This window comes from Acomys russatus, chromosome 8, assembly GCF_903995435.1.
Source record: "Acomys russatus chromosome 8, mAcoRus1.1, whole genome shotgun sequence".
NCBI lineage: Eukaryota > Metazoa > Chordata > Mammalia > Rodentia > Muridae > Acomys > Acomys russatus.
In genome coordinates, this window is record NC_067144.1 from 19750566 (window position 1) to 19778317 (window position 27752).

A 27752-nucleotide genomic window follows, 5' to 3' on the forward strand; every position below is an offset into this window, starting at 1 on the left:
CTGCCTCCTCAGATACTTTGCAAACTGTGCATCTTCTTCCTCCTCTTTCTCCTCCTCCACCAGAGGCTTGGAGTGTGCGCTATGAGCCCCAGACAGACACCGGGACTGCAGGCCCACCTCCCTACCCAGCCGACACATTTCCTTTGACAGGGCTCAGCTGCCTCTCTTGTACCTAAGTTTCCTCATCTGCAGCAGCAGCTCATGTGCTCTGATGATTAAGAGACAACACAAGTAAAATCTGTTTAAGCCCAAGATGAATTAGATATCTATACCATTCATCCATTTAGGCAGAAACCAATCTCATTTCTATGGTAGACCTTTAAAAATACCTATGTTTTAGGTGTCATTTGATCTCAAGATTCTATAGCACTTCTGGGCCATTTTGGGGACAATGACTAGTTAATGAGATCTGTGTGTGTGTGTGTGTGTGTGTGTGCGCGCGCGCGCGCGCGCGCGCACATGAGCACATGCACCAAAGTCACTCTGGAAAAGAGTTTAGTTGCCACTACATGTGGGATTCCATTCAGGTGTGGTAGAGACCTACTGAGGTCAAAGAAAGCATTACTACCTGGTTGCATTTCTTCAAAATACAGTCATCCCTCAGTATCCATTGGAATTAAAAACAAAAACAAAAACAAAAAACAGGGTACAGAAATCCTGGGAGCCTCATCTCTTCTTTGAAATGGGGTAGCATCTACATATACCCTACAGAGACTCTCTCATATGCCCCAAATTATCTCACATTATTCCCAAATAAAACCTCACAATGTAGATGCTAAATCGTTGTGACAGTATGTTGCTTGAGGAATAAACAAACAAACAAAAAAGCTTGTGCATGTTTGATAGAGAAGCATTTCCCCCAAATATCTTAGACCCATGGATGCAGAGCCCCAGAATACACAGGGTGAATGCACACAACAGGGCAGGTTGTCAGGGAAGACAGCTTGTCAGGGGGACAGATGAGTAGCCTTCAACAAACACCCAGGTGACTCAGCAGAGCCTGATCCAAGGTGGTGGATGTAGCTAAGATGATGGATGAGAAGATACAGGGCACACTGCTGAGGAGGCAGGCAGCTCAGTCAGAGGTCACCTAGCAGTCCATCGGACAGAGAAAAGCTGAGTTTTATTTTAGATACTATATTTAGAAAGAGGGGGAAATCCAGACCATACCATCATGTAAGCTATCAGAAGCACAGTACTGGAGCGTGGGAGATGAGCTTGGGCAGAATCGAGGGCACAGAGAAGATCACTACAAGACTATAGTGACAAGGCTATAAGACAAGGACAGCCCGGTGCCAGGCCTGTTCTGCACACCACAGGGAGAATGCAGGCCTTGGAGGCACCTCCTCCTGCCGAGCCTGAAGAACGGACTCAGGGGAGTTAGCAGGAGGAGGAGAAGGTCATTCCCATCCACCACGCACCTTTGCTCACACCTTTGCTCCTCGCAACCCAGTGGGCCAGCATCAGCATCCCCATTTCAGAGCTAGAGCAATGGAGGACCCCGGCCTCAGCGGCTCGCTCAAGAACTCCCAGCTAGGCCACGAGCGAGCGCCAGTACCAAGCCTGACCCGTACAAGTCTGTCACCAGACCTGTTCCACTCTGGTTTCATACCCACTCTGGCCCCATCTCGGCCGAGGCTAACAGGAGACTGGTGATGCTCAAAAGGTCCAGTGTGGCCGTGGATAAGGGCAAGGCTGGGAGGGGGAGCACACAGAGGCACGGCTCTCTCTAATGCTGCTGAACCAGGGGGTGGCTTGGCTGATGTCAATTAGTTAGCAGCAGGGAGGACAGATGCCCATGAGCCCCCAGTGCCAAAGGGGCAAATCAGAGTTCGGAATGGCAAAGGCTGCCTATCCCTGACCTGGCGTAACTTCCGGTATGACATCATCAGGTTGGACGCCTCCCAAGCTCTGTAGCGGAAGACAGCTTCTGACTCTTACCACAGACACAGCCAGACGAAGGGACTCAAAGATGATAGAGATGAATAGGGGGCTGGACGCTCTAGGCTGGTTGGATTTTAGCAGTAGGGAGGGCAAGACTTTGATTCCTGGGGGGAAGTCTATGTCGGCCCCACTGTGCTCTGTGTGCAAAGGCAGAAAGCAATCAACACCTCTGGGTTGCCCGGTCCTCTGGTCTTGTCCCTGGCTTCTAGGAAGGTACCACTACACACAGACTAGCGTCCCTGCTAATTTTGATAATGTCACTTGTCACTTGTCAGTGGTTCTCAACCTTCCTAGCGCTGCGACCCTTTAATACAGTTTCTCATGGCGAAATTATTTTCATTGCTACTTCATAACTGTAATTTCGCTGCTGTTACAAATCATGATGTAAATATCAGTGCCTTCCAATGATCTTAGATGACCCCTGTGAAAAGGTCATTTGATAAACACACACACACACACACACACACACACACACACACACCCGCCGCTGCCCCCAACACACAGACACCTCAAAGAGATTGCAATCCACAGGCGAGAACCGCTGGTCATTGGTGGAACAAAATAGGTAACTTTTGGTTCTCTAGATTGGGCTCAGTAAGGAAGAGCAAGTCCCCCGAACAAAAGTATGCTCTAGGGCCAACTTCACAGAACAGCTGGTATAAGCCCTTGGCCAAGGACAAAGTCCCTGTCTCAACTGCCTCTTTCCCACTGTATACCTGAGCTCAGTAACTAGTACTCCGGGTTCCTTCAGGAGGAGGGAATACCACTTTAGATAAACACAGCACCTAAAATAAAACAAACCTAGGAGTGATACACCTCACACTCCCTCGTCTGTCAGCATGGACCAGGTTACCTTCTATGGCCTGTGCTGAAGAAACACACTTGACTTAAGAAACACAGCTCCCGCTCCCACAGATCATAACTATTAAACAGGAAAGTAGGTAGACCTGTGCGTGGGGCACAGGCAAGTCCTCTGGCAGTGTGGCAGGGCCCTGAGGGAATACCCAGGTGGACCGTGTGGCATTGGTTCAGGAAGGCTGCAGAAGGTGAGTGTGGCTGGGGCAGGAAGGCTGGTTGGAATAACTCTTATTCTGATCTGAGGCTTGAGTTATTTACCTGACAGTTCCACAGAGTTTGGAAGCCAAGCTGAGCAGTTCCAAGTATACACGGGACACAGGCAAGGAGAACAGGGTAGGTAATTAAGCCTTTTCTCCAGGCTAAATAATCTTAAAATATGGTATCCATTGAGGCCCCAGAAATGTGCAGTGGAATCTCCCCAGAGTGATGTACATGTACCTCAGGGCCAAACGTCTCCAGGCAAGCTACTAGAGATTCATTAGAGAGAAGCAAGTAGGACCATGGCGTTGCCCCTGAATGAGGTCAGCAGTGAAAGCAGTGGTTTCTGTAAGTCAACCCTGCAACCACATTGCGGGCAATCCCCCTGTCTACGTGATGCCGCTTACATTGACTTTGAACTAATCCCCACTTAAAGATCGGGGTGCTGTTTAAATACTTCAGATCTCCCGCAATGGGACATGAGCCGGACCCATGCTCCTAAGAGCAGCAGATGCTTTTCCCTTGCCACCAAGAGTGCTACTGCTACTTATGGCTAAGTGCAGAAGTGGACAAACATATCCGTCGAAGCAGGGGAGATGTCTGCACACCCACGTTCACAGCCTCTTTCCATAAGAGCCAAGAGCTAGAAAACAACTCAAATGTCCACGGAGAGCTAAGAAGATAAGTGATAGGTGTGGGTGCGACATGGGTGTACATGGGTGTACATTATGCAGCTTTAAAAGAAAAGAGGAAATTGTGTCACGTGCTACAACCTGGGTGGACTTGAGGGTATCATGCTAAGCAAAATAAGCCAGTTACAAATGACAAATACCGTATGAGTCCACTTTGATGTGGGTCAAACCTAGAAATCATGGAAGGAGAAAATAGAAAGGTATCTATCAAGGCTAGGAGTGACGAGCAAAGGGGAAATTCATGGTTTCAGTTTTATGAGATGAAGACCACCTAGCGATCTGTCTCACAACAACATAAACATACTCAGACTTGTACGCTGACATGTGGCTGAGATGGTCGGCGCTACAGTAGGAGTGCTCCTCGCTGAGTCCAGGGAATAGACAGATTCCATGGCAGGACTCAGCCTACCTCCTTCTGCCAGCTGAGTTTCCATCTCAGTACTGTCCTGCTCGCCCTGGCTTCTCCAAAGAACTGCTGCCTTCATGGTATTTCCTCCTCATGTTCTCAAAAGGTAGGCTCTGCTGGCGCCCGCCAGTCTCCCCTCTGCCTCCCTATGCTTTTCTCCTTCCCTCTTTGGGGGACTGTCTACATAGTCTTGGTTCTGCAGCTTTCCAGTCTGGCTGCACTTGCTTCGTTCTGCTCTGCTTCCTGCCTCCCCAACCCCTACCACAGAGCCCTGGGGCAAGGATGGTTTCTGGGAGCCTGTCCTGAGTGTCCAGTGTATCCCCTAGTACCAACAAACCCCCCCTTCTTTGACAATGAACTCCCCCCCCAGCAACTGGTACACACACATTGGACCCCACTACCCGAACGCTAGACTTCAGATGTTCCGCCCATGCTCCCTGGCCCTGGATTGCTGGGTTCCTTGCCGTGTCATCACTAGCCTTTGACAGGTACCAAATATTCCTGCCCTGCGAACACAGTGCAGTTAATTCTCCACTTTCACAGAGAACAGGTCTCAGAAGCAACCTGGGCAGCAGGGACTGGCAGCCTCGTAGCTCAGAACCTTCCCTCTCCACCCAATACTCGGTCCCACGACAGAACCAGAAGCCCTGCTGTCCCCGCAGCGCCTTACTTACAAAGTGGCCTCGCACTTGGGTTGCAGCCTTCTGGAAATGTGGCATCATCCTCTTGCACACGCTGCACCCTGTTACAGGCAGAAGAAAAGCCAAAACCCAGTTACGGTGACGGTGGGCCCTGAGTTCCTCCCACACCAGCCCCTCCCCCCAATACCGCCAGCAGCCATCCGCAAATATCCATACCATGTCTACATACATTGGGAAGCTCAGAGCTGTCTTGGGCCCTGTGGAACCCACGGGGACAGGAAGCAAAGGCCTGGCCACTGAAGAATTTACAGGCATGAAACAAGATGGAGCCACTAGTGTGGATCCATGGATCTCAGATGGGATAAGCAAGGGTACCCAAAGAGAAGAGCAAAACCCACAGTGTTCCAGTGTGACTGATCAGCTTCATAGCACCACAGGGAGCCAGGACAGATGTTGAGAGCAGCCTCCTACATGCACAGCTAAAAGATGCCCTCCTTACCCAGTCAGGGATGGCAAATGAACCAGAGTCAAATGCCACTAGAAAGGAAAATTTGTGGCTATGACTACAGTGACTTTTGGGGTTTTCATGCCTCTTTTTGCTTCCATTTACAAGCACAATTAGGCAATAAACTGAAGGCAGCCCCAGCATGAAAGGTGCAGGCTCCTGCAGGAGGGAAGGAGCACCAGGCCAGGACTCAGGACTTAGTTGCTAATCTTTACTCTGCCTGCTGATGGCCTTGGCCACATTCCCTCCTGTCTGGGCTGTGGGGAAGGAGGAAAACAGACCCCAGCCTTCACAGCTCTGCCCTCCCAGATTTGTGAGGTCTGAACGGTCACACTCGTCTCCTGGGGAAGGTGATGCACACTGCCAGCACTGGTAGACTTGTGGCGAGCATCCGCTTCTATACTTCAGGGCAAGCGTCATACAAACCTGCCCCTTCATCTAAGCCCAAACAGAGCAGGTCACATTTCTGCACTGACCCCACTGGACACGAGGTCCAGCTCCCTCGGCCATCAGGAAGTATAACATATGTCAAGCTGTTACCATTTCTGACAGCTATCTGAATTGGGGGTTGGGGGGGAGCTTTGAGAGGTATGTCTGAAGGCCACAGAGACCAAGGCTGCCTGGAACTATGGTCAGGTGGGTTCTCATCGCAAAAAGCAAGGCCACATTCTCCCACAGGCAGACTGACAAGCTTACATCCTGGAAGGCTATGAGCCAAGAATCCAGGTGGGAGGGACTTCTCCCCTTTCAAGGGCAGACAGAGGCATGGTGGGGACTGGTAAAGGGGGGGGGGATGTGGGGGAGTCAGCTCCCGATCCACAGTGGGGGTCTGTCTGTCAGTCCTCTTCCTGGGACTATCCAGTCCTTCCTGATAACAAGTCTACTAAGAGAGACACAAAATTCTGAGAGAACATCACAAATGCCCTACACCCCTCTCTCGGACACTCTTGCCTGACAGATGGGTACCTAGATGCACACCTCTACCCTGGGCTACAAACCCAGAGCTTGTGAAATGGGAAGGCAGGTGGCTGTCTTTTGGGGGCTGGTCGCCCTGACATGGACACTACTAGTGGCAACGAAGGTGAGGAGATGACACTGCCCTCACTGGGGAGACCCCCCCCCCCAGAGGAAAACAGAACCGTCAGTGCCCTAGTAGGAATACACAAGCCAACGCCCCATGGGAGGGAAAGCATTTAGACGGCACAGCAGACATCCTGTGCTCCATGGAATAAGACTCTCATCTGCATTTGTCTGCCAATGACCCTTAAGGGATATGGGATGCTAAGTGAGAAAAATCTCAGTATCCCTGTCTGTGAAGACAGTGCCTGCCCCCATAGGTACTGTGCAGAACCACAGGGAGAGTAGGTAGAGCCAGTAGAGAGAAGCAGCAGAGGTCACTCAATGCCTAGCTCCCCATCCACCATGGCGGAGGCGCTTCCAAACGAGAAAGGGATACCCCACCACAGCACAACTTCACTGCCTCCTTCTTAGGCGGTATATGTGTTTGCCCACCAGCCCGACCATCCATCAGGCCCACAGGTGTGGCCTCTCTCCCAGTTCCGCCCATCTGTAGCCTGTGGCAAATGTACATCTCAGCTATCCCAGGGGCGGAGGCCAACAGTTCTGTGAAGAGAAGGTCCTGGGGGAATGAGGTAGAACAGGAAGCTCCAGGCTAACCCCATTTCCGGTCTAACTGCAAAAGCAGAGCCCGTGCCTAACTTTCCATCTAAGTTTCTCTTTCAGGGATCGAGTCGCAAGGTAGGGGGAAGAGGAAGACTAATTATCACTCTCGAAGCCCCAAGCCCAGAGCAGGCAGCCTTTTTATTTTCTCATTAATTCAGTGAACAAACATTTACTGAGAGAGCAGCAGGGTCTGGGGACCCAGATGCCTTGTCACAGCTAAAGGCTCCCACTGTCTCTGGGTTTGTTTATTCATCCATGGGTAATCACAAGATCACAGTCCTGACACATTGCAGGGTTAGGGGATGGCTGCGAATACCACGAGTGGGGGCACGGCAGCCAGGGCTGGTTTAAGTATAGTAAAAGCCTCGAGTTAGTTTCACTACACACACACACACACACACACACACACACACACACACACACACACACACACACAAAGGATCTGGGGTCCCTGGGATCTTGGAGGCTATCCAATCTGACCCTCCAAGGGAGGTTTAACTTAGCAAGCCCATTTCCTTCTTCCTGCTCTGTGACACCTCTGAGGTTCTCAACCCCTCCAGCCTCAGCCTTCTATTATTAAAGACAATCTCAGCTGCAGCGAGCAGCGCAGGCCCGCTGCCAGGAAGCCTGAGAGAGTGGGTGGGGCAGATGGCACAAACGCCAGGCTGCAAGTGCTGGTGAATGCGCTTTTAAAATGATTGATGGAGTTATGGGGGAGCCTCGAGTGGCTTGTACCATGGTCCTGTCTCCTGGCATGTGCTGCCTACCAACACACACACACACACACACACACACACACACACACACACACACACACACTGAGTTCTACAGTTTTGTTTTATCAGTGTGTTGAGTCCTGGAGGTTCAGACAAACCAAGGGAGGCCCACGCCTCCAGATGCCAAAGCGGAAGGGTAATTTCTGAAGCAATCTGCAGCTAAATGATTAATAAGGTCCTCAGAAAAGAGAAAGAAAAAAAATGCTGAGACTAGCTAATGAGCAATACAAGAGAGTGAACCACAGGAAGACTGCAGACGTGGGGAAACTGGGCTCCTCCCGTAGTCACCAACTCTCTTCCCAAGGGCTTTGGGGGAGGGGATTGGGGTTGGGTAGAGAATGTCATGCTGTCATGGTGAACAAACTACAGGCTCAATCAAGCGAAGCCACCAGAACCCCAAGGAGGGATCTGGCCAGAGGTGTACACCAACAGCACAGAGCACAGGGAAAGGGCCTCTACACAGGGAGTTTTCAGGAAGGTGGAGGTGAGGTAGGTTTTCAAGAGTCAACAGAAGCCTGGTGCCACAGACTGTGCCAGTCACGCCCATCACTCACACTCCTGGGCACAACTTCCTCCCACAACTGACAATGCCTTCGGGCTTCTGGAAAGCCATGTGTAGCCCGGGAGTCATAGTTCAGGGCCTCACCAGGTTCCAATCACGCTATGAGTTAGGACTATGGGACTGCGGGAGTGGTTAGACAGTACCTTCTCCAGACTGTTTCTGTTACTGGTACTTAATGTGTGTCAATGTACGGACGTAGCTGTGTTCCAATAAAACTTTATTACCAAAACAGTGAGCCATAGGGCCACAGTGTGCTGATCCATTTCAGGGGCTTATGAAGCAGTAGGCATAAGCAAACAGTTTCCCAATAAAACAGAATATAGTATTCATCTGGTACAGGACCCAGCTCATGGTAAGGGTAAGAACGCCTTTGTGACACTGCATCAGCTTGTTTACATGTGATTTACATATACTTACAGTACTGGGTGCGATGTAAAATACTCTCAACCTGTGAAAAGCAGTTAAAAGGTGGGAAAGCCTGTTCTCCGACAAGTGTGGAAACTGGGCTCAGAGAGGTGGAGCTTGGTCAAGCTCACCTCACTCACTGGGAGCCAGCTGGACTCAGACCCTTCTTCCTGCTGCCACCTCAACTGCCCTTCTGCCATTTTCCATAGCCCCTGGCCTCATACAGCTATGGGGCCCAATCCCTAGGTTCTACTTCCTCTTACCCTGGTCCTCTGGTCGTGCAGGATGGCACCAGCAGTGTTGAGGGACCTGGGGTCCCAGAAGCAGACAGATGGGGTGGTGAAGAGTGGCAAGCCCAAAGGCTCACAGTGGGGCAACAGCAGTGCTACTGCGTGCTGAGATGGAGACAGGCTCACAGTGGGGCAGCAGCAGTGCTGCAGCATGCTGAGATGGAGACAGGCTCACAGTGGGGCAGCAGCAGTGCTGCAGCATGCTGAGATGGAGGCAGGCTCTGCAGACCCAACAGCCAGAGGCACGAGAAGGCACTTGTCAGCTAACTAGACAAGACACTCTGTAGTGTCCAGGGTGGAGATGGCAGGAGGCTGCAAATTCCGGTAGACAGAGAGAGGAAGAGGACAGCAGGAAGATGGGAGCCAGCCCAAAAGGCCAAGAGGAAGGCCAAAAGGTAGAGAGAGCAGGGCCCTAGGCAACCCCAGCTGCCCATTACCAGCAAACCCTGAATGGAAGGTGGCCCAAGGAGGATTCTCTTACAGGGAGCATAAAACATCATGAGGAGTGGCTTCTCTTCCTTCTTCAGGAGCCGTCGGAAGTCCTGGGGCACAAAGAAAATACCAGGTTACACACGAGGAGACAGTATGGACGCTTCAGGCCACCTTTGCCCCAGAACCCAGTGATGGGAGGCGCAGGGGTGAACACTTCAGAATTCACATGAAATTCAGTCACAGCCCACGTGGAGCTGAAGGAACCTTGGGCTGTCCTGTTCTAGACCATTCTGTCATCAGAGAGGAGGAAACTCAAGGTCAGAAGGACAAACGGTTCTCGCAAACCACTGGGTGAGGTGAAGTCACCAGGACCAGATACTAACTTTTAGCTCTATCTATAAAACGCAGCACCATCAAGGAGCCATTTTTCCATGAGACTACTGAACAGGCCAGCCCTCCATGTGATTTTTGAGAGTGACTGTGTCTCAATAAAGGTATCTGATGTCAGGACTACTCTGCATGGCCACGGGGATCTGCTGGCTGAAATAATGGACAGTGAGCCCACACCTGCTAATCCCCTTCTTGGCTTCAGCTCTACCACCACCATGGGTCCACAGGACCACGGGTCCATAGGACCATGGGTTCACAGCCCACAGCACCATGGGTCCACAGGACCACGGGTCCATAGGACCATGGGTTCACAGCCCATAGCACCACGGGTCCACAGGTCCACGGGTCCACGGCACCATAGGTCCACAGTGCCCTGAAGGACATGAAAGCCTAGACCATGCCCCAAGGCATCATAAACAGATCATTGGTGTCTGTGAAAGTTAGGTCAGTGCACAGCACATTATTCAGCAATATAAAATGATCCTGTTAAACAAACATGGTAAGTATAAAAAAAGAAAAAGGGGTCGGCACATCGCTTGTAACGGCTGGTCAGAGACGGCTCTCCAGTAAGAGCCCGACAAAGGATGAGGAACGTGGGCCCGCAGAGGGCTGCGTGGGAACACTGCCACAGAGCATACATTGACTCTAATAAGTTCCTCTAACCAGCTTTCTCAGAGGAAAATTAGAGGCTTTTTCTTTTGAATAATAAGGAAAATAAGAGAAAATTTCAAAATGCAGCTTACTGACAGCAACATGGCATTAAGTAAATAAATGATAGCAGATCGCACACAATGGAGCACAGCTGCAGCATTAAAACAGTGGAGAGGCACACTTAGTGTCACAGCGAGATATGCGTGTTATGCTGGGGGAGGGGCACTTCCAGAACAGCATATAAATGCAATGACGTTCTTCTGAGTAAAAATATTTATGTATGCATTACGTTAAAAGCCTGGAAGCCTACAAAAGTATCAGTAGCGGGCCATCTCTCGATGAAGAGATGGGGTGATTTGTAGTTTTCTTTTATGCATAAGCTATACTTTCTAAATATTCAACAGTGAATGTGTATTACTTAAGCTTTTTTCTTCAGCTAGATAAAACAAGATTTTAATTTTTGCAGGCATCTAAAACGTTCTGTTAAAAAAAAAAAAAAAGCTAAAAGGCTTACTCTTATTTATACCCACAGAGGAGTTAGGCACTTGTTTTAAAACAGAACTGTAATCAGATGCTAACCTAAGTAATAACAAAAGAGGGGTGCTATAAGAAGCTGTGGTATTTAGGGATGTAGCTCAGTGGGTGGAAGTTTGCTTAGCACGCACAAGGCCTGGGCTTGATTCTTGACACTGGGAGTAAAGTTCGTGCATTTATTTGGGAGCATCAGATGCAGAGTCTGCAACCCAGGGAACCATGGGCATAACGTTAAGAGCTCCTTTCAATGGTAAAATAAAGATTATGTAAGTTAGTTATTCGAGATTGGTAAGGAGACACAGTTAGTACTGGGCTGGACAGACATGTCCACAGAAGCATCCTTGTATAAGGCTGCAGCATCCGTCGTAAACTGCCTCTGGAGAGTCCTGGTCACCAGCTAGAATTATCAGACAAACACAGCTTTCTTTCTTTTCTTTTTTCTTTTTTTTTTTAGGAGGGGTTAGGACTTAAAATATGACTACATTTTGATCCTAACAACCTTCACATGACTATTTGACCCTAACTAGGGTTAAAAGTTTCAAATACTTTAAAAATTATCTTCTGGGATCTCTCAAGATTAAAGACCCAATAAAAGATCTGAAAAGAAAAGGTTTTATTTTATCGAGTCTGTAAAATTTTGGGCTTCCAGCTGGGTGTAGTGGCACATGGCTTTAATCTCCGCACTTGGGAGGCAGATCCCTGTGAGTTCAAGGCCAGTCTGGTTTACATTATCGACACCCAGAGCTACATAGTGAGACCCTGACTCAAAAACACAACAAAAATTTGGGCTCACATCAATAATAGTGAGTTACAATGGAAAGGTAATGGAAAGTACAGAATGCTAAGCTTACAAACTAAAGAACTAATCTAACTTGAATATTGAACCTTAAGCTATTTGTGGGGAGTCTAACTTCAGAAAAGCAGCTATATCCTACCGAGACAGAGAGAGAGAGAGAGAGAGAGAGAGGGAGGGAGGGAGGGAGGGAGGGAGGGAGAGAGAGAGAGAGAGAGAGAGAGAGAGAGAGAGAGAGAGAGAGAGAGAGAGAGAGATTCTCTGTGTAGCCCTGGTTGTCCTGGACTCACTTTGTAAACCAAGCTGGCCTCAAATTCATAGCGATCCACCTGCCTCTGCCTCGTGAGTGCTAGGATTACAGGAGTGTGCCACCATGCCCGGGTATATCTTATGTTTTTGCAAAGAGAAAACAGCATAGAGAATAACAACAGGACTGTGGAAAGAAGTGAGAAAAACCACTTCTTTATCTTATAAGCCGGGCAGTGGTGGCGCCCGCCTTTAATCCCAGCACTCGGGAGGCAGAGGCAGGCGGATCGCTGTGAGTTCGAGGCCAGCCTGGTCTACAAAGTGAGTCCAGGACAGCCAAGGCTACACAGAGAAACCCTGTCTTGAAAAACCAAAACAAGCAAACAAACAATATATATAATACATATAATATATATATATATATATATATCTCCTTTATTCTTACAGTTACAGAAGACAACAACATGGCCTTCAGGGTGTGACGCTGGGGGTAGGGAGGTGGCAGGCCATCACAGGTAGGACAATCGGTTTGGCTGCTGTTCTTTTCACAGCACGCATGCCACTCTCCCCCGGCCCCCAAGCCAGGTGCTCTCTAGCAATCTTTACCTTCTCAGTGACAGCTTTCTGCCTCAGAATGTGGTTATCTCGTACTTTTAAATTAATTCTTGGGTGGGCTACAACGATCATATATGATCCCACCCTCCAGAAAGTTAAAACAGAAATGCCGTCATGTCCTTTTGGGTTAATGAGCATTAAGAGTAGTCAATAATTTTAGCCATGCCTTTAATCCCAATACTCAGAGGCAGAGGCAGGCGGATCTCTGAGTTCAAGTCCAGCCTAGTCTACAGAGTAAGTTCCAGGACAACCAGGGCTACAATAGAGAGACCCTGTCTCAAAAAACAAAAAAACAAAAACAAAAAAAGAAATAAATAATAGTTACTAATTTTAAATGAAAGGTAAGAGGAGACAGAGAAAGATAAAAATTAAGTTTCATTTAAATCAAGACAATAATATTTTTTCTGTGTGTGTGTGTGTGTGTCTGTGTATGTGTGTGTGTCTCCTTTTCTCCCGTGTGTGTGTGTGTGTGTGTGTGTGTGTGTGTGTGTGTGCACACGCGCTGTCTGCCTCAGACCATGTGAAATCTAAGGGACAACACTTGTCCTCACCCCTCCATGTGAAGGCGGGGCTACATAAACAGGATACCACACCAGGCCAGGCTGACCACAGCTTTGTTTAAGCCGCCAAGAACTAATGAACATAAATAAGGCTGACCCTTCCACTCTCACGCCCGGCCAACTCTGAAAATGTAGTTAAAGAGGGTAAAGAATCCATTCAAAGCTACACATGATCCAACAACAACAACAAAAAAGACAAAACCGGTATCAGCAGCATCTGCCTTACACAGTAACAGGAGGCAGTTAAATCTACTCTGCCAAGGAACAGTTAAACATGTTAATACATATTAAATAAAGTATGGAGAATGGAGATTTCCCAGGTGGTCATTCAGGAGCTCCTGCTTGCTATGGTACAGAGTCAGAGCTGGCCATCAAATAGCAGGGCCCTAGTGTCTTTCCAGAAGGCCCTAGCACCCATCAGAACCAGTGAGGGACAGATTACCTTTTCACTGTCAATGTGAACAACATCTTTGGCTCCAGGATCTTCTTCCCACAGCGGGGGACCTTTAGGGTCCTTAAGAAAGGCCACTATGGACTGAGAGGGGAACAAAAGAGAGAGAGAGAAAAAAAAAAAGGACTTTAAGTCAGGAAACAGGACAGGCGGCCGACCCAGAGACCTATGGTGTTATCTGTCTGGATATTCCAGGCACACCAAGTGCCAGTCATGGGGCTACAGGTGGCATTTGCTTGGAGGGGGAAATGAAATTTCTTGTCCATGTGCATCACCACCAAATGACCCAGAATTTATCCCCAGCACTTCCCACACTGGCCTTTTCAATCACATGGTGCCACTGGTCAGCTGACGTGGACAAGCACCTCTACCTTGAGACAATAAGTTGGCTTCTTCAGCCAAAGACACTTGTGTTTCCACCTACAGTCTCCCCTCAGGAAGCCTCTCTGCTCAACTGAACACAGGCCTCTGGGCTTCCGAGAAACACCTCCTTCCACGTACCTAAGCTGCGCAGACTGTCAGTGTCCTCAGCAAGTAATCACAACACCCATCAACTGCTCATGGAGAGAGAGTCTGAGAGCAGGTGTGTGAGATACTCGGCGTGTAAGCCAGTGGGGCCCAGGCTGGAAAACAGCAGGCCAGGCTGCGTCCATCCCCAGTGGCCTGGTGCGTGCTGTGGCACCTCTTTCCCTGGATCCTCCTGGATCAGGGTAATGGAGCTAAAAAAGCTTGGCTGGGCTTCATTAGCTGAACCATAGAGGAATGACCAGCTGCTCACCATCCTACCCCACCTCTGCCACTTCACTGGTGTTGGCGGAGATGACATCTTCCTTCCCCTCAGGATGGGAAATGATGTTCAAGGTTGGTGAGAACCAGGAAAGGGTGCCAGAAACAGCCTACTACCATCTCGCTCATGGCTGAGGGGGACCTGCCATCCTGAGTCAACACACAAGGATCTTCAGAGTCCCAATCTGATGAAGCAGGACTGTTTATTTTGGGGGAGCTGGGGAGATGGCTCACTAATTAAGAGCACTGGCTAGTCTTCCAGAGGACCCAGGTTCGATTCCCAGCACCCACATGGCAGATGTCAACCATCTGTAACTCCAGTTCCAGGGGGTCTGACGCTTTGCTCTGGCCTCCATGGCCACTGGTTGCACGTGGCACACAGACATGGGATGCAAACAAAATACTCCTATGCATTTTCAAAAACAGAAAATCTTTCTTCTTTCAGTCAACTTTATCAAGCTCCAGTGAGCAGGGGCTAAGCTAGGGGGTGGGGAAGAAGGTCAGAGTAAGAAAGGGAGGAAGTCTGAGGGGGAGACGGGGAAACACCCCTTAATGAGGTTACACCCTTAGCCCACCCACTGGCTGCAGAGGGCCGTGTGACGTTCATCATTTCTGGAACCTCCTAGGTGGAAGGGGTTACTGTGGTGAAATGGGAAATGTTTGTCAAAGTTCTCCTTCCTGTCTGACCAAATGGAATGTTGAAGTCCCTCCTAGCAAGGGAAGGAAGGACAGCCATTTTGCCGCCACAAAAAGTCAAATCTGCCCTTCCTTGATCCCTTTGCCGACAGTTCACAGGACAACGTAAGACAGATGGCATGACGGTGCCTCTCCGAAGCCCATTCTTACCACAGCTACAGAGGCACCTGTCCATCTGACATGGGAAAGTGATGCTAGGTGGTACCCACCTGCCTGCTAACCCAGAAATACCTAGAAAAAGCATTCTCAATCTGTAATACATACACAAAATGGACTCGAATTCGGAAAGCCCGGGCCACCTTGCTATATGCATACACACTATTTGAAGGGAGGTTCCTAATTCAGTAGACCGTCAGGGAGGGCTCAGGAGCCCATGTCTGGCCAGGACTTGCTGCTGCTTCTGGGGGGGAGGGTATGCCATCTCTAGATTAAGCATGAACTGAGCTTCAGGGTCCCCACAACTTCCTCACCTGCACCCTATACAGCATCAAGAAGAAAGACAAAACACAACGAAAGGATGATGTGTATGGAAAAAGGAAACAATGAAAGCAGTGATGCTAGGAACCTGCTGTCTGTGTGGGCATCACCTTCACTTAGCTGATGTGCAGCACCACACATTGCAATGTAGGAATTGGCACCTGGGAGCCCACCCCCAGTGACTGGAGCATCTTTACCTGGGTGCTCAGACTCCAGATAATCAGGGTAAACGTTATGCCTTCCTCTGCCCTGGAGAAGTCCAGGGGCTCTGTCCTGGTCTCTCTTAAGCCCATGAGTGTGGCTGCCCATACTGAAACCAAAGCCTCTGGCCCTGCACCAGCCTCAGCTTACTTCTCCATCCTGTTGTGGATGCAGAAAAAGATGCTCCCTACACACAGGGATGCGACCGGGACCACTCTGCCTCCTTCACCAGATACTCCATGGCAAGTGTTTCTAGGCTTCTGGCTACTTCCCTGACACAGAATTCTAGGCAATGCCATTCCTGCTCCATGACTCCAGGGCAGACTTTCTGGATGTCCAAATACAAACCCATCCTTTCTTTTATCAGTGTGTGAGCAATTCACCCATCCTGCTTCCCAATCAAATCCTGCTCCTGGGGAACATGCGTTCCCTTTCCAAGGACATCAGTCGTTGTCAGAACACAGACTACAGAATGCCAAGCAACTGTAGCTGGAAATAAATCTCCAAGTGTCTACAGGGTGTAAGAGAGTAAAGAATCAGGCAGAAAGCCCATAGAGAGCATAGCTACAGCAACTTACATACAGGGGGCTGGGTAAATACGAAACGACCCATGTGAAGGGCAGAGGGGGCTGAGCACCAACAGCCACACACACAGGCGAACAGACAGGAACAACTGGAAAGAAATATCCATGGAGAGAAATGGGGCAGAAGTTATAGCTCAGTGGCGGGGTGCCCGCTTGGCAGGCACGAGGCCCTAGGTTCATTTCCCAGTGTGGCAAAAGCAAATAAAGGGGTTGGGGGACACAGAGACAGGCGCTCAGAGATCAACCTCTGCCTGAGAAGAGGGGACTTAGAGAACCTCAGTTCAGCTGGGGTTAGAACTGCATGAAATACATGGCCCAAGCCAAGGCAGGTGACACCCTTGGGCCAGAAATAGATGCTGGTTTGAGGCAGAAAATGCTGAAGCAGAAGCAGAGCTGAGGGCAGCTTCTCTGTGGAAGTGACATGGTACCTGCCAGCTTGGGACCTTACTTGTCTTTATGTAGGCTTTCTACTTATTACAGATTGGACTGCAGCAGGGACACTTGGTGACATCCACATCCTACCTGGAACAAGCCACATCCACCTCAAGGTGCCAACACTGCCCCCCCCCCCCCCGTGCTTACTTAGGCACTCCCTTCAGCCTATGGGTAGCCACTGTGGGTACCGTCACAGAGATGAGGAGATGGGGCTGAAGTGAAAGGGGACCCAGATCTGTGGAGGGGAGGGTCATGATGTCACCTGTCCTGCTAGACAACTCCTAGGCATTCGTTGACAAGGCCTGGGTGTCCCTCGTGTCAACTGCTATCAAGTTGGCTGGATCCTCTGCTGACACGGGCATTAAGGATAAGGACCCTAAAAGGTCAGGAGGAGCCCTTGTGCAGCCTGCCCATTCTCCTTTCAGGGAGACCTGCCAAGCTTCTGGCGTCCATTCAGACTCCACCCTGCTGAGAGTGAAGGAGGCAAAAATCACCTTCAGTGTCACAGCTCGGTCATATTCCATGTGAAATGTTCCATCCCTGTCAAATGAGGAAGAAAAGGCATTAACTTTAATATGCTTCAGCTAACAAGACACTTCAGAATTCTCTCTCTCTCTCTCTCTCCCCCTCCCTCCCTCCCTCCCTCCCCCATCCACCCCGTGTGTGCGTGTGTGTTTCTGTCTCTTTCTTTCTAAGAAATAATAATAAACACAGGGGAAAATCATTCTGGAATAAACCAAATCTACCTAAAAATCTTCTGTTCATTGAAACTACCATTAAAAGCTCCCAGCGCTTACTCTGAAATTGGAAATGGCCACGTGTACTTACTGGTAATGGAATAACTCAATCTTTTTGTCCTTTGGGCTGAGGTCAACTTTCATCTTCTTGCACAATTTTCTACTCTCTGCATCACTGAAAGACAGAAACACCAGGAGCCATTTGTTACCTGGTGTTGTCCTGTGGGTCTTGACCACAGAATCTGCTGGGGGACTAAGAAACAAGGCTTCATCCAAAGGAGATGAAGACCGAGAGGCAGTGGCTCTGAGGGAAGCAGAGGGTAGCTGGAAGAGAGTGTACAGTCTGTGCTGGTCAGGGGAGGGGACAAGCAGACAGGGAGACGATGTGTTGCCTGAAGAGGCCTCGAGGATGAGTCCAGGCAAGGGAAGTGCTGGGAAAGTGCAGAGCTCATGATAGTAAGAAATACAAACGTGGAGCCAGGAACTCTAGGCCCAGCTGCTCAGGAAGCTGAAGCAGGAGAATTGCTTTGCTTGAGCCCAGGAGTTCAAGACTATGAGGGAGGATGGACCCTCCACAACATGGTCTGTCACCTGGGGAAGTTTAAAAACAGTCTGGCTTCCTGCTCCAGAATCTGTGGAGGTGGCACCTGAGCAAGAGTTTGTTTTTGAAGCTCTGAACATGTGTCACCTGCATACAGACCATCTGTCTGGGAAAAGAAAATGTCCTGCCATGTTGGAGAAGTGCTGAAATCTGTTAAAAAGCCAGGAAGAAGAGCAGCACTTTGGTTAGGGGAGCCTCTCCCTCACTGACTGAGACTATCCTAAGAACCCTTCCAGCAAGCATGCGGGTCAGGTATCCCTCGCTGTTCACAAACCACTCATGCACAGTACCTGATCTAACTGTGGTAGCCTCCCAGAGAGGCCAATACAATCTCCAGGTGTGACCCTTGGACCAGCATTACCCAGGAACTCACTAGAAATGCAAAGGTCTAGCCCAGACCCTCTACATCTAAAACTCTTGGGTACTCAAGCAAATGTGTCAACACCACTTCTGGGCACTCCTGCTCTGTGCTGGGGTATGGGGACCACCAAGTGAGAACACCAGCCTACACGGGTCCTTCTTCCTCCTGTCTCCCTGCCCTAGTCACTTGGGGACTCTCTGTACTCACCACCCACCCTGCGCTCTCCAGGTCTCCCAGCAACCAGCCAAAGGCAGCCTGCTGTTCTATCCACCAGCACCCTGGTTGTCATTTAAGGACCGTGTCTCCAGGTCTGAATGGAATCAATGAGAATATCCCACATCCACTGGTCCGTGACCACACAGCAGCAGTCTCCAGGGGAAACTGCTCTGCCAGGTATGGCAGCCACCTGGGGTACGTTACTTCCTCTCCCACCTGTCTGCACACCTCTCTTCCACATATAGAGACACAAGCTTTGCACAGCTGCACAGGAGCCCCAGAACAGATGGGCTCATTAAACCACCCAGCTCAATTCTCCAAGCAATACCATCAGCAGACAAGCAAAGCTGCAGGCACCAAAATAAGAGTGAGATTTTTTTTTTCAGGTTGAGAAAACATGTCTGGCTGGGTGGTGGTTGTGGAGCATGCTTTTAATCCCAGCACTCATGAGACAGAGGTAGGATCTCTGAGTTCGAGGCCAGCCTGGTCTAGAGCGTGAGCTCCAGGACAGCCAGGGCTACACTGAGAAACCCTGTCTCAGAAAACACACACACACACACACACACACACACACACACACACACACACACACACACACACACACACACACGCACAAGATACATACATACATACATACATACATACATACATACATACCTAAAGAAGAAAGAAAAAAGAGAAAAGATGAAAGGAGATGCAGGAGATGTCATCCTGCTCACCCTCACCCAGGCCTCCAGCTTCCCTCTCCCTATGGTACCAGACGTTTGGCCACCTTTGTAGCCATCTTGTCTTCCAGGTACTGCGAACAGTGGGGACTGAATCCATGAGGAGTGAACAAAGGAAGTGCATGTGACATCACCACAGGGAGGATGAGACATACGATGGCCAAGGATTTGAGGTTTGGGACAAAGAGGTGAGCTGGTCAGGATGACAGCACGCATCAGAAGGCAATCTACGGCCTTAAAGCCTTGAGTATGCCACCCCTACGCCCTCATTCTGACAGCAGCTGCTTGGTCTGGGTTTACCCCGGACTTTGGGGAGTCTATTGTGAAGCTGAACTGATGAGGTCTATATGCCCAGCAGCAGCAACTGAGCACCCTTCCGTGTGCTGAGCTAAGTCCCCGGGAGGAAGGACTGTGCTCAGGCTGCTTCTGACCCTCCTAATACTTCGCTTGTCCATCCGGCTGTGTTCTGCTCTGTCTGGCCATTTCCTTGTTCACCTTCCCATCACCAAGTGTGACAACAAGCAGTGTGGGAACTTAGCTTTGCCTGCCGTGTGACCTCCCCAACCCCCAGTGCCAGCCTGACAGCCAACGGGGCCTGAAATCTTCACAAAGTGTAGGAAGAAAGGATAGGCTGCAGGCCGGTCCACCTTCAAGCCCTTGCCAGTTCTGCCAAAACCTAGGACATGGAAGAGACCCTTAGCCGAAGCCCCAAAAGCCACTCAGGAGGAAAGGTTCACACTAAGCAACGTGGGTGGCAGAGCAGGCAATGCAGAAGCACGCAGTCTCTTTCTCCTTAGGGTGGTCCTGAGTCCTGGGCCAGTTTGCAGTGAAGTCACTGACTCATCTCTATGCTAGGGCTCCTTGTTGCAGACTATACAACCCTCTCCCTCAGGGTATGTGACACTGCCCAAAGGTTCTCTCTTTCCCTCAGCCTCTTATAGACTCTGTCAGAGGGATGGGATGAAGGGTGGCTTCCTTCCTGTCACAGCACTCCAGGCTTCCCTTCTACTGCTGCCTCTCTCCACTGCACTAATAACATCTGACCACTCGTCTCTACCTGCTCCCCATCAGAAAGGTTTGCCCTCTGAAGGCAAGGCACTCACAGGCCCTCCATAGGGTCACCGGAGGAGCTGGCACACTGTGGCATTCAAACAATAACCCGACTGGGCAGGCAAACTCATGGAATGAGAGATGACTGAGAGAGGCTCTCTCGGAGCTACTGGGAAAACACCCCGAACTTCTAACTTCCTGGGTACCAGGAATCCCAGCAGGTGACAAATCCTGAGAGGGCTCCCTCAGCCCTCTGCCCTCTCCCCAACAATCCTGTCTCTTAGGAGTGTCTGAGTACGCACGTGAGCGTGTGCTAATTGTGCAGCTCAGACAGTAAAAGACGTAAGAGTTCAAGAAGGGAAGAAAATTACCCATGCTCGGGACTTAAAAGGGTCTGAGTTGAGAGATTAAGAACAATTAATTGATTCACTGCCTCCCTCCCTTCTGCAGCTCTTGACTGAGGCTCCAGGGGGAAAGGAGACAAAGGCAGAGAAATGAGCTGCTCTGCCGGAAGTCCAAGTCCCAGAGAGCCAGGTTCTCCTCTGGCTGAGCCAGGTTCTCCTCTGGCTGGCCGGAACGAGAACCAGTCTGCAGGCACCAAGGCCACAAAGAACGAGGAGGGAAAGATCACAGAAGCTTATGCACACCCTCATCCCATATCCCACACCCCCAAGAGAGATGTGCAAGTGGGAGAGGGGCTGCTAGTCTGGGGTGGCTGTTGAGGGTATGGGGTCCTGAGTTGGTTAGATGGCTTAAACTGAAGACTCAGACCCAGGTGTGGCCGGTGGGGTGAGAGTGAGAGAGAAGGTACTGGAGGCCAGGAGGAGGCGCCATAGGATCTTCTTCCCAAAGTGGTGGCCTGAACCTGTCCCAGGAGATGGCATGCCGGCTCTAGATCTGGCTCCATCACCAGCGGGTAGGACCTTTCATGAAGCCTGAGCTGCAAAGGGCAGGGTAAGATGAGAGTCCCTGTGAGGTGCCAAACAAGAGCAAGATGTGGCTGGACGGTGCAATGAGAGAACAGCTGGAGAGCAGCCTCGGAGCCATTCAACCTTAAGCGTAGAAGACCTGGGTACGAAAGAGAACTTTCCCGTGGAGGGATGCTACAAGAACAGTCTCTGATTGGCTGGCTGGTCTCCTTGGTGCTACCTCTGGATGTAGGCAATGAGGTATTAGGAGCCGGATGATGCACTGAGAGGAGGGTAGCTGCTCCTCCCAGGTGGCACAAGGCCCCCTCTTCACATACCTGTCCAGACAGCATCTGGACCACCTAAGGCAGCAGCTCTCAATCTGTGGCTCCCATATATCAGATATCCTACGTGTCACATGTGTTTACAGTACGAATTGATAACAGTAGGAAACTTACAGTTATGAAGTAGCAATGAAAATAATTTTATGGTTGGGGTGGGTCACCCCAATGTGAGGAACCACATTAAAGGGTCCCAGTATTAGGAAGGCTCAGAGCCATTGGTCTAAGGCTTTGCTCTCAGTTGGAACTGAGTCCCCAAATGCATGCCACATGCCAGGAGATATCTGAAGTCACAAAACAAGCATGGTACTTCTTATGGGAGTCTATTTTCTCCCATCGGAAGGAACATTTACCCTGCTTAGGCAAGAAGGTGGAAATAAAAGTTCAAATAAGCAAAATGTAAGACTTCAAAATAATCCCACCTGTCCTGGCAGGCCCGAAATCCTGCATCCCGGATTACTACTTCCGGGAAATTAAACAGGTGGGAAAGGGGAGGAAGGGAATATGGTTAGGCAGTAGCCATACGCTCCAGGGAAAGCAAGTAGCCAGCAGCTGAGGGAACAGCCTGCCCACAGAATTAGTGTGCCAGGCGCAGTGTCTGTCGCTGGCTCCAGCTTGACCTCCTAGATGGCAGTGCCACACCAGGCCCCAGCCCAGTGCCACACCAGGCCCCAGAGCACTGGGGAGCTACCAACGCCCTCACATGTGACCCGGTGCACAGCCTCCCCCAGCCTACCAAGCCGCTGTGGTGCCAGGAGCTAGGAGGGAGAGGGAGAAGGGAGAACTGACGAATCCACTGACAGAAGAACCCACGTGCTCGAATGGTGGCCAGGGACTAGAAAAAAAAAAAGCCAACAGAGGGGCACGTGGAGATCAGCAGGTGTGCATGAGGAAAGGGCAGGGAAAGAGCCAGATAATTTTGGGATGAGAGCAGTTTGGAAGGTCCTACTACACGTTTCACACGTGGTCCTGGAAGAGGTGGTGATTTGCAGCAAAGGTGCCACAGTTGGAACTCAAAGCCAGGTCCCTTGCCCTGTAGTTGTACTGAAAATCCACCCCACTCCATGCCTGGCCTGTCGTTCACCCTGCTCCTGTCTCAGCCTCCCAAGTCCTGGGTTTACAGGTGTGTGTCACCTCACACTGCTGAAGAGCAGAGCAGAGCATGTTATGGACTCGGGCTGACCCCCTCCCCTGACCCAATATGCTCTTGGGGGGATGGGGAGGGTGGGGCTCCTTCCCCAGAGCCAAGGCAAGACCATCTAGCTAGAGACACTGAGAGGGGAACCTCAGCAAAACTTGCTGCAGAGTGGCTGGCTGACTATCTGCTGCTTCAGAGCAGTGAGTGAAAAGAACAACGCTCGCTCCTGGCTGCCTCCTCCCCCCTCAGCAGACAGCACCAGAAAGCCACCCCAAAACACCTTCTGCCAGTAAGTAACCGGGAGGGTCTCATCCCCAAACACAAGGACACAGACAGGTTGCACGTGGGACAAAGCTGACTTCTAGGCTCCCATGGAATTCACAGGATACGTTCTGAAGCCGAATGAGCAGGCAGAAGGGCGGAAGCCGGCTCGTCCCTTGGGTTGTCCTACCACTCAAGGTGGCTTACAGGGATCACAACCCTTGGGCTGCTATGGGAAAAGCCAGTGGGGCAGGACTTAACCCCCACTCCCAAACTAGACCCGGATACCCAGGCTTTGTCATAATCTACCTACTTGGCTAAGCTATTTTTAAGCCTTTTAACAACTGAGATTGTACTTCCTCTTACCAGGATAAATCTGATAAGCGCAGAGGACCAGTCTTGCCTCTTGAACAAGGTGCCTTTTCTAAGCCCTGACCTACCTCCGCCTGGAGTTTAATTCTGGCATACTAGATTCACAGGATGCTCCCGTTGGCTCTTATCTGAGTCACCAAGACTGCAATTTTTTCCTAATCTCTTAAGCCCATCTCCCCAGTGCCTACTGACCCCCAGCCCCACTAGCTCAAGCATTCTGCTCTGGAAGTTCCATAGCCCCTCTAGAAGCAGGACACTCATCCCCACAAACAGTGCTTGGGAGCCACGCTACAGGAAGCCCTGGCAGGGAAAGCCAGGGCGCTATGAGTGTATGATCATCTCAAGGCTTTGTCCCTCCTCCTTGAACTTCACTGCTTCTGCAAAGGTTTTCTTGATCTTTCTGGGGCTCATATACTGACTGCATCTTGGATATGGAGCTTGTTTACAGGGCTCCTCTCTTGGCGGCATAAGCCCTGGCTTGTGCGTCCACTTCTTCCTCACAAGCTGAGCTCTTAGAAGGCGCAGCTATTTATTCATCTGCGAATCCTCAAAGCACATGTGTGGTAAAAGCTAATGGATAGACCCTGGCAAGAACAGCCACTACATCAAAGCTCCTCTGCTTGCTCCTGGCATCTGTAAACCTCTTAAGGATGCCCTACAATAAGGCTCCCATCAGCCTGGCAACACTGTTGTCATCTTTGGGTATGGAAATTCCCAAGTGTCTTGTCTCCTCTGATAGATTTCTGTCATTTGCACAGTTACCTAGAGCACTGCTGGTAAAATGGGGGTGACGGACACACCTGAAAGATAGAGGTGCTGTCAAGCCAACTATAAACTGTAGTCAACCAATGGCTAAGACCTCAGGAGCCACCCAGTGAGAAGTCTTTTCTGCGCAGCCAGTGGAGACATGAGGCTAAACACATGCATCCACACACATACATGTACACACCTCGATACATGACTCTGCTGTGCTATTCTCTCTCTCTCTCTCTCTCTCTCTCTCTCTCTCTCTCTCTCTCTCTCTCTCTCTCTCTCTCTCCCCCCCCTCCTCTGCAGCTTAAAAGAATCAGTGAATATCCACTTCCATCAGTCATTTAGGACTCAGACAGAACAGGAAGGTCACTCTTGCGTAGGGCTCACAAATTCACTTCACTGGCGTAGGCCTGTGCCAGCCTCCGGGCCGAGGTGGTCTAGTCTGGTGGCCAGCTACCTACATTGTTTATGCTGTAGGAGTGAGAAGGGCCTGGACTGAAGGGAAGCTTACAGCTCATACCTATTGCTGCAGACCTATCACAAGCCAACTGAGGGGCCCTGAAAATCACCTGTGTCTGGAATCAAAGCTCCCCTCTTCCAATATGGAAGACTCCCACTGCCCTACTGCCCTCTGAGAAGATAAGCAAGACACAGGACATGAGAGAAAGAGAGCTCCAGGAAGATGAGAAAAAGGAGGACCAGAGAATAGGAAGACAGGAGCAAGGAATCAACCCTTCCTTCTACAAGGCTGAAGTGACCCCCATGTTATCTTGGGGGAGCTCTCCATCGTACTTTCTCTTCTGCCCCAGCCACGAGAGGCCCCAAGCATGCACCCAGTCCCCCCCAGTGCACCCTGGGATCCCCAGTACATACCCACAGTCCACAGAGGCCCCAAGCATGCACCCAGCCCCCACCAGTGTACCCTGGGATCCCCAATACATACCCATAGTCCATAGAGGCCCCAAGCATGCACCCAGTCCCCATCAGTGCACCCTGAGATCCCCGGTACATACCCACAGTCCACCAGAGGCCCCAAGCATGCACCCAGCCCCCACCAGTGCACCCTGGGATCCCCAGTACCTACCCACAGTCCACCCAGCAAATGGTGGCTTGTCCTTTCACTGTCTGGGCCACAGTGGACAGTAGCTTGAGATGACTCTCAGCTGCTACCTCTGTGAAAGAACACAAGATTACACATTTGTGTCCACGGGCTCTGGACCAATGGGCAGGGTGGGGGGTCAGGTGGGGAACACGAGGAGTCCCTCTCCAGTCTGGGTGCCAATGTCCAGGTGTCTGGACAGAGCTTCTGGGGAACTACTGTTGGACAGCAAGGTCCTGTGGACAAGCTCCTGGATCACTTGTCAACTCTGCCAGGCTGTGAGGGGCCACTGTGGCATATTTACAGCTGGTGTGCAATCCCTGTGCCTGGCAAACTCACAGCCATCTCCTCCATCCAGTGAGCTCACTCAAAGGGCCCACTGGGAAGATGATGATGAAGAGTGATCTGCGGCCTTCTCCTGCCCCAAACCCCATGATATACCCCAAAGCCAAGCAAAAAATGATATCTGAATTATGTGCCTCTGAGGCGCTCCTCTTCCAGGGTGGAAATGGTAGCTGTGTGTGAGTGCAAAGCACGCTGAGCCTTTCACGGATGCAAACAATAAGCATCGCTCAGAGTTGATCAAAGGACGCATTCCCAGGAAACTCCAGCCAGGGCAGCAGGAGGCAGCAAAGCCACGGAAGCAGGGAAGCCATTGTTACACTGTGCACACCACTGGGGTTGGGAAGGGCGGTGTAGATAAATGTACCCCACCAAGGGGAGGGAAGAGCTGCTTGGAAGGATGGGAGAAAGGGAAAGAAAACCACTGGAGGCCAGAGGCTGGAGCAGGAAGCAGTGACGTCACTGCTCAGGCTCCACCCCCAGCACACTGTACTTCCAATGAACTGAACAAAAGTAGAGCCAGGGAAAGGGCAAAGCAAAGTATCCATTAGTGACCCCCAACTCCATCACTAACCCCAACTTCCCACTCTCCAACTTCACAAGACTTCTGTCTCAGACCCGTGCTGGTTCCAAAGCCGTGACACTGCAGAGTAAGCCACTGAAGGACTGAGATGCAGAGATGACATATGGGACCTGCTCTGCCACCAGGAGTGGCTCATGCCCTCTTATCTCCCTCCAGTGACCTCATTCATCAATGGGATACTATCTGACAGTCTGCCTCCCTAGTAGCAAAGAGCAAATGAAAGTCTCATAAACAGCCCCTGTCACGGGACCTGTCCCAGAGAAGAACCACCAGAACCCAGCACTTTACGAGGGGGTTACCCCAAAGAGTTTCTTCACTAGCAACCAGCCGGGACATAGGAATTTACAAGGGGGTTACCCCAAGCTCCAAACTGCAAGAGAAATGGAGCTTCCCAATTCCCTTTGCCTCAGTTTCCCTACTCACAGAAAAATAGTAGGCTCACACACTAGGCTCCCAAGAGGAAGCGTGGTGAAAGTACATCCAGGCCCTTAGAAACAGCAAGTAGCAAGAGCAGCCGTATGTCGTGAGTGCTCAGAGGGCACAGCCTTCGAGAGGGACACACGGCCAAATCATCCATCAGCTCAGAGTGCCAATGAGTGTAGAAGATGAGCTGCCAAAGGGATCTGTGCCCAGAGTGGGCCCATCCACTGGCTGCTGCTTCTCCGGGACATAGAAAACTTGGCATCCTCAGGAGGAGCAGAAAACACTTAACTCTGCTGGAACCACATCGACAGCCAAGCCACTTGCCCTTCCCCAAAGTCACTGCCAAGAGCCAAGCAAACTGTCCATTGTACCTTTACCAGCCCAAGGTCAGAGGAGTGGCAGGTGGCTGATCCAGTCTTGACAATCTGCTCCAAAGCGGGTCTTGCATCTCACCCCACAGCAGGGCAGCCAGGGGTCAGGCAAGGCCAGGACCACTGGCTCAGGTAAATGTCCACAGGCCTGGGACCAGTTCAGCTGGCCCCAGGCCAGCCTGGTAGTTAATCTGCAGCTCCCATGAAGCCTGTCCTGGCAGGGCTGGGCCTGTGGCTGGCAGAGAGCCAAGGTGACCATCCAGCACACACACATTCCTCTCTGTTGGGCTAGGTAGTAGGGGTTCCAAAGCATTCTTCTTATACAATGCTCATAAGAAGGGACTGAAATACGATGCCCAGGCTGCAAAAGTAACCAAATACCCTGTGTAGCCTCCAAAGAAAGCGAAGACTGTTAATGCCCCTCGGGTCCTCTCTCCCCATCTCTCTGCACCCTGATAGGTCCGGAGAGGCCACTCACCAGACTCCGAGTAAAGCACCAGCACATTATTGCGGGTCCTGAGAAGTTTCTTCAGGTCTTTAGGGTCGGAGATTCTCTCAATGAGCGAGGAGACCTTTGTCGAGGACAGCCACGTCGGCAGGACCACCTAGAGACCAAGCAGCCGAGGCCCGTGAGTCTAGCGTCTGGCCCACTCACGGTGC

General features: G+C 50.7%; 1 protein-coding gene across 1 annotated transcript in view; it reads right to left on the reverse strand.

Annotated features, from left to right (window-relative positions):
• Window positions 1-27752, reverse strand: part of Pdia5 (protein disulfide isomerase family A member 5) — a 96617-nt gene that overhangs the window by 37517 nt on the left and 31348 nt on the right. The window contains exons 2-8 of the mRNA XM_051149863.1: window positions 27571-27697; window positions 25359-25446; window positions 17640-17723; window positions 17306-17351; window positions 13624-13716; window positions 9442-9502; window positions 4773-4840 (exon numbers count right to left, since the gene is read on the reverse strand). Coding sequence (XP_051005820.1) covers window positions 4773-4840; window positions 9442-9502; window positions 13624-13716; window positions 17306-17351; window positions 17640-17723; window positions 25359-25446; window positions 27571-27697 — 567 coding nt within the window. The remainder of the gene's footprint in view (window positions 1-4772; window positions 4841-9441; window positions 9503-13623; window positions 13717-17305; window positions 17352-17639; window positions 17724-25358; window positions 25447-27570; window positions 27698-27752) is intronic.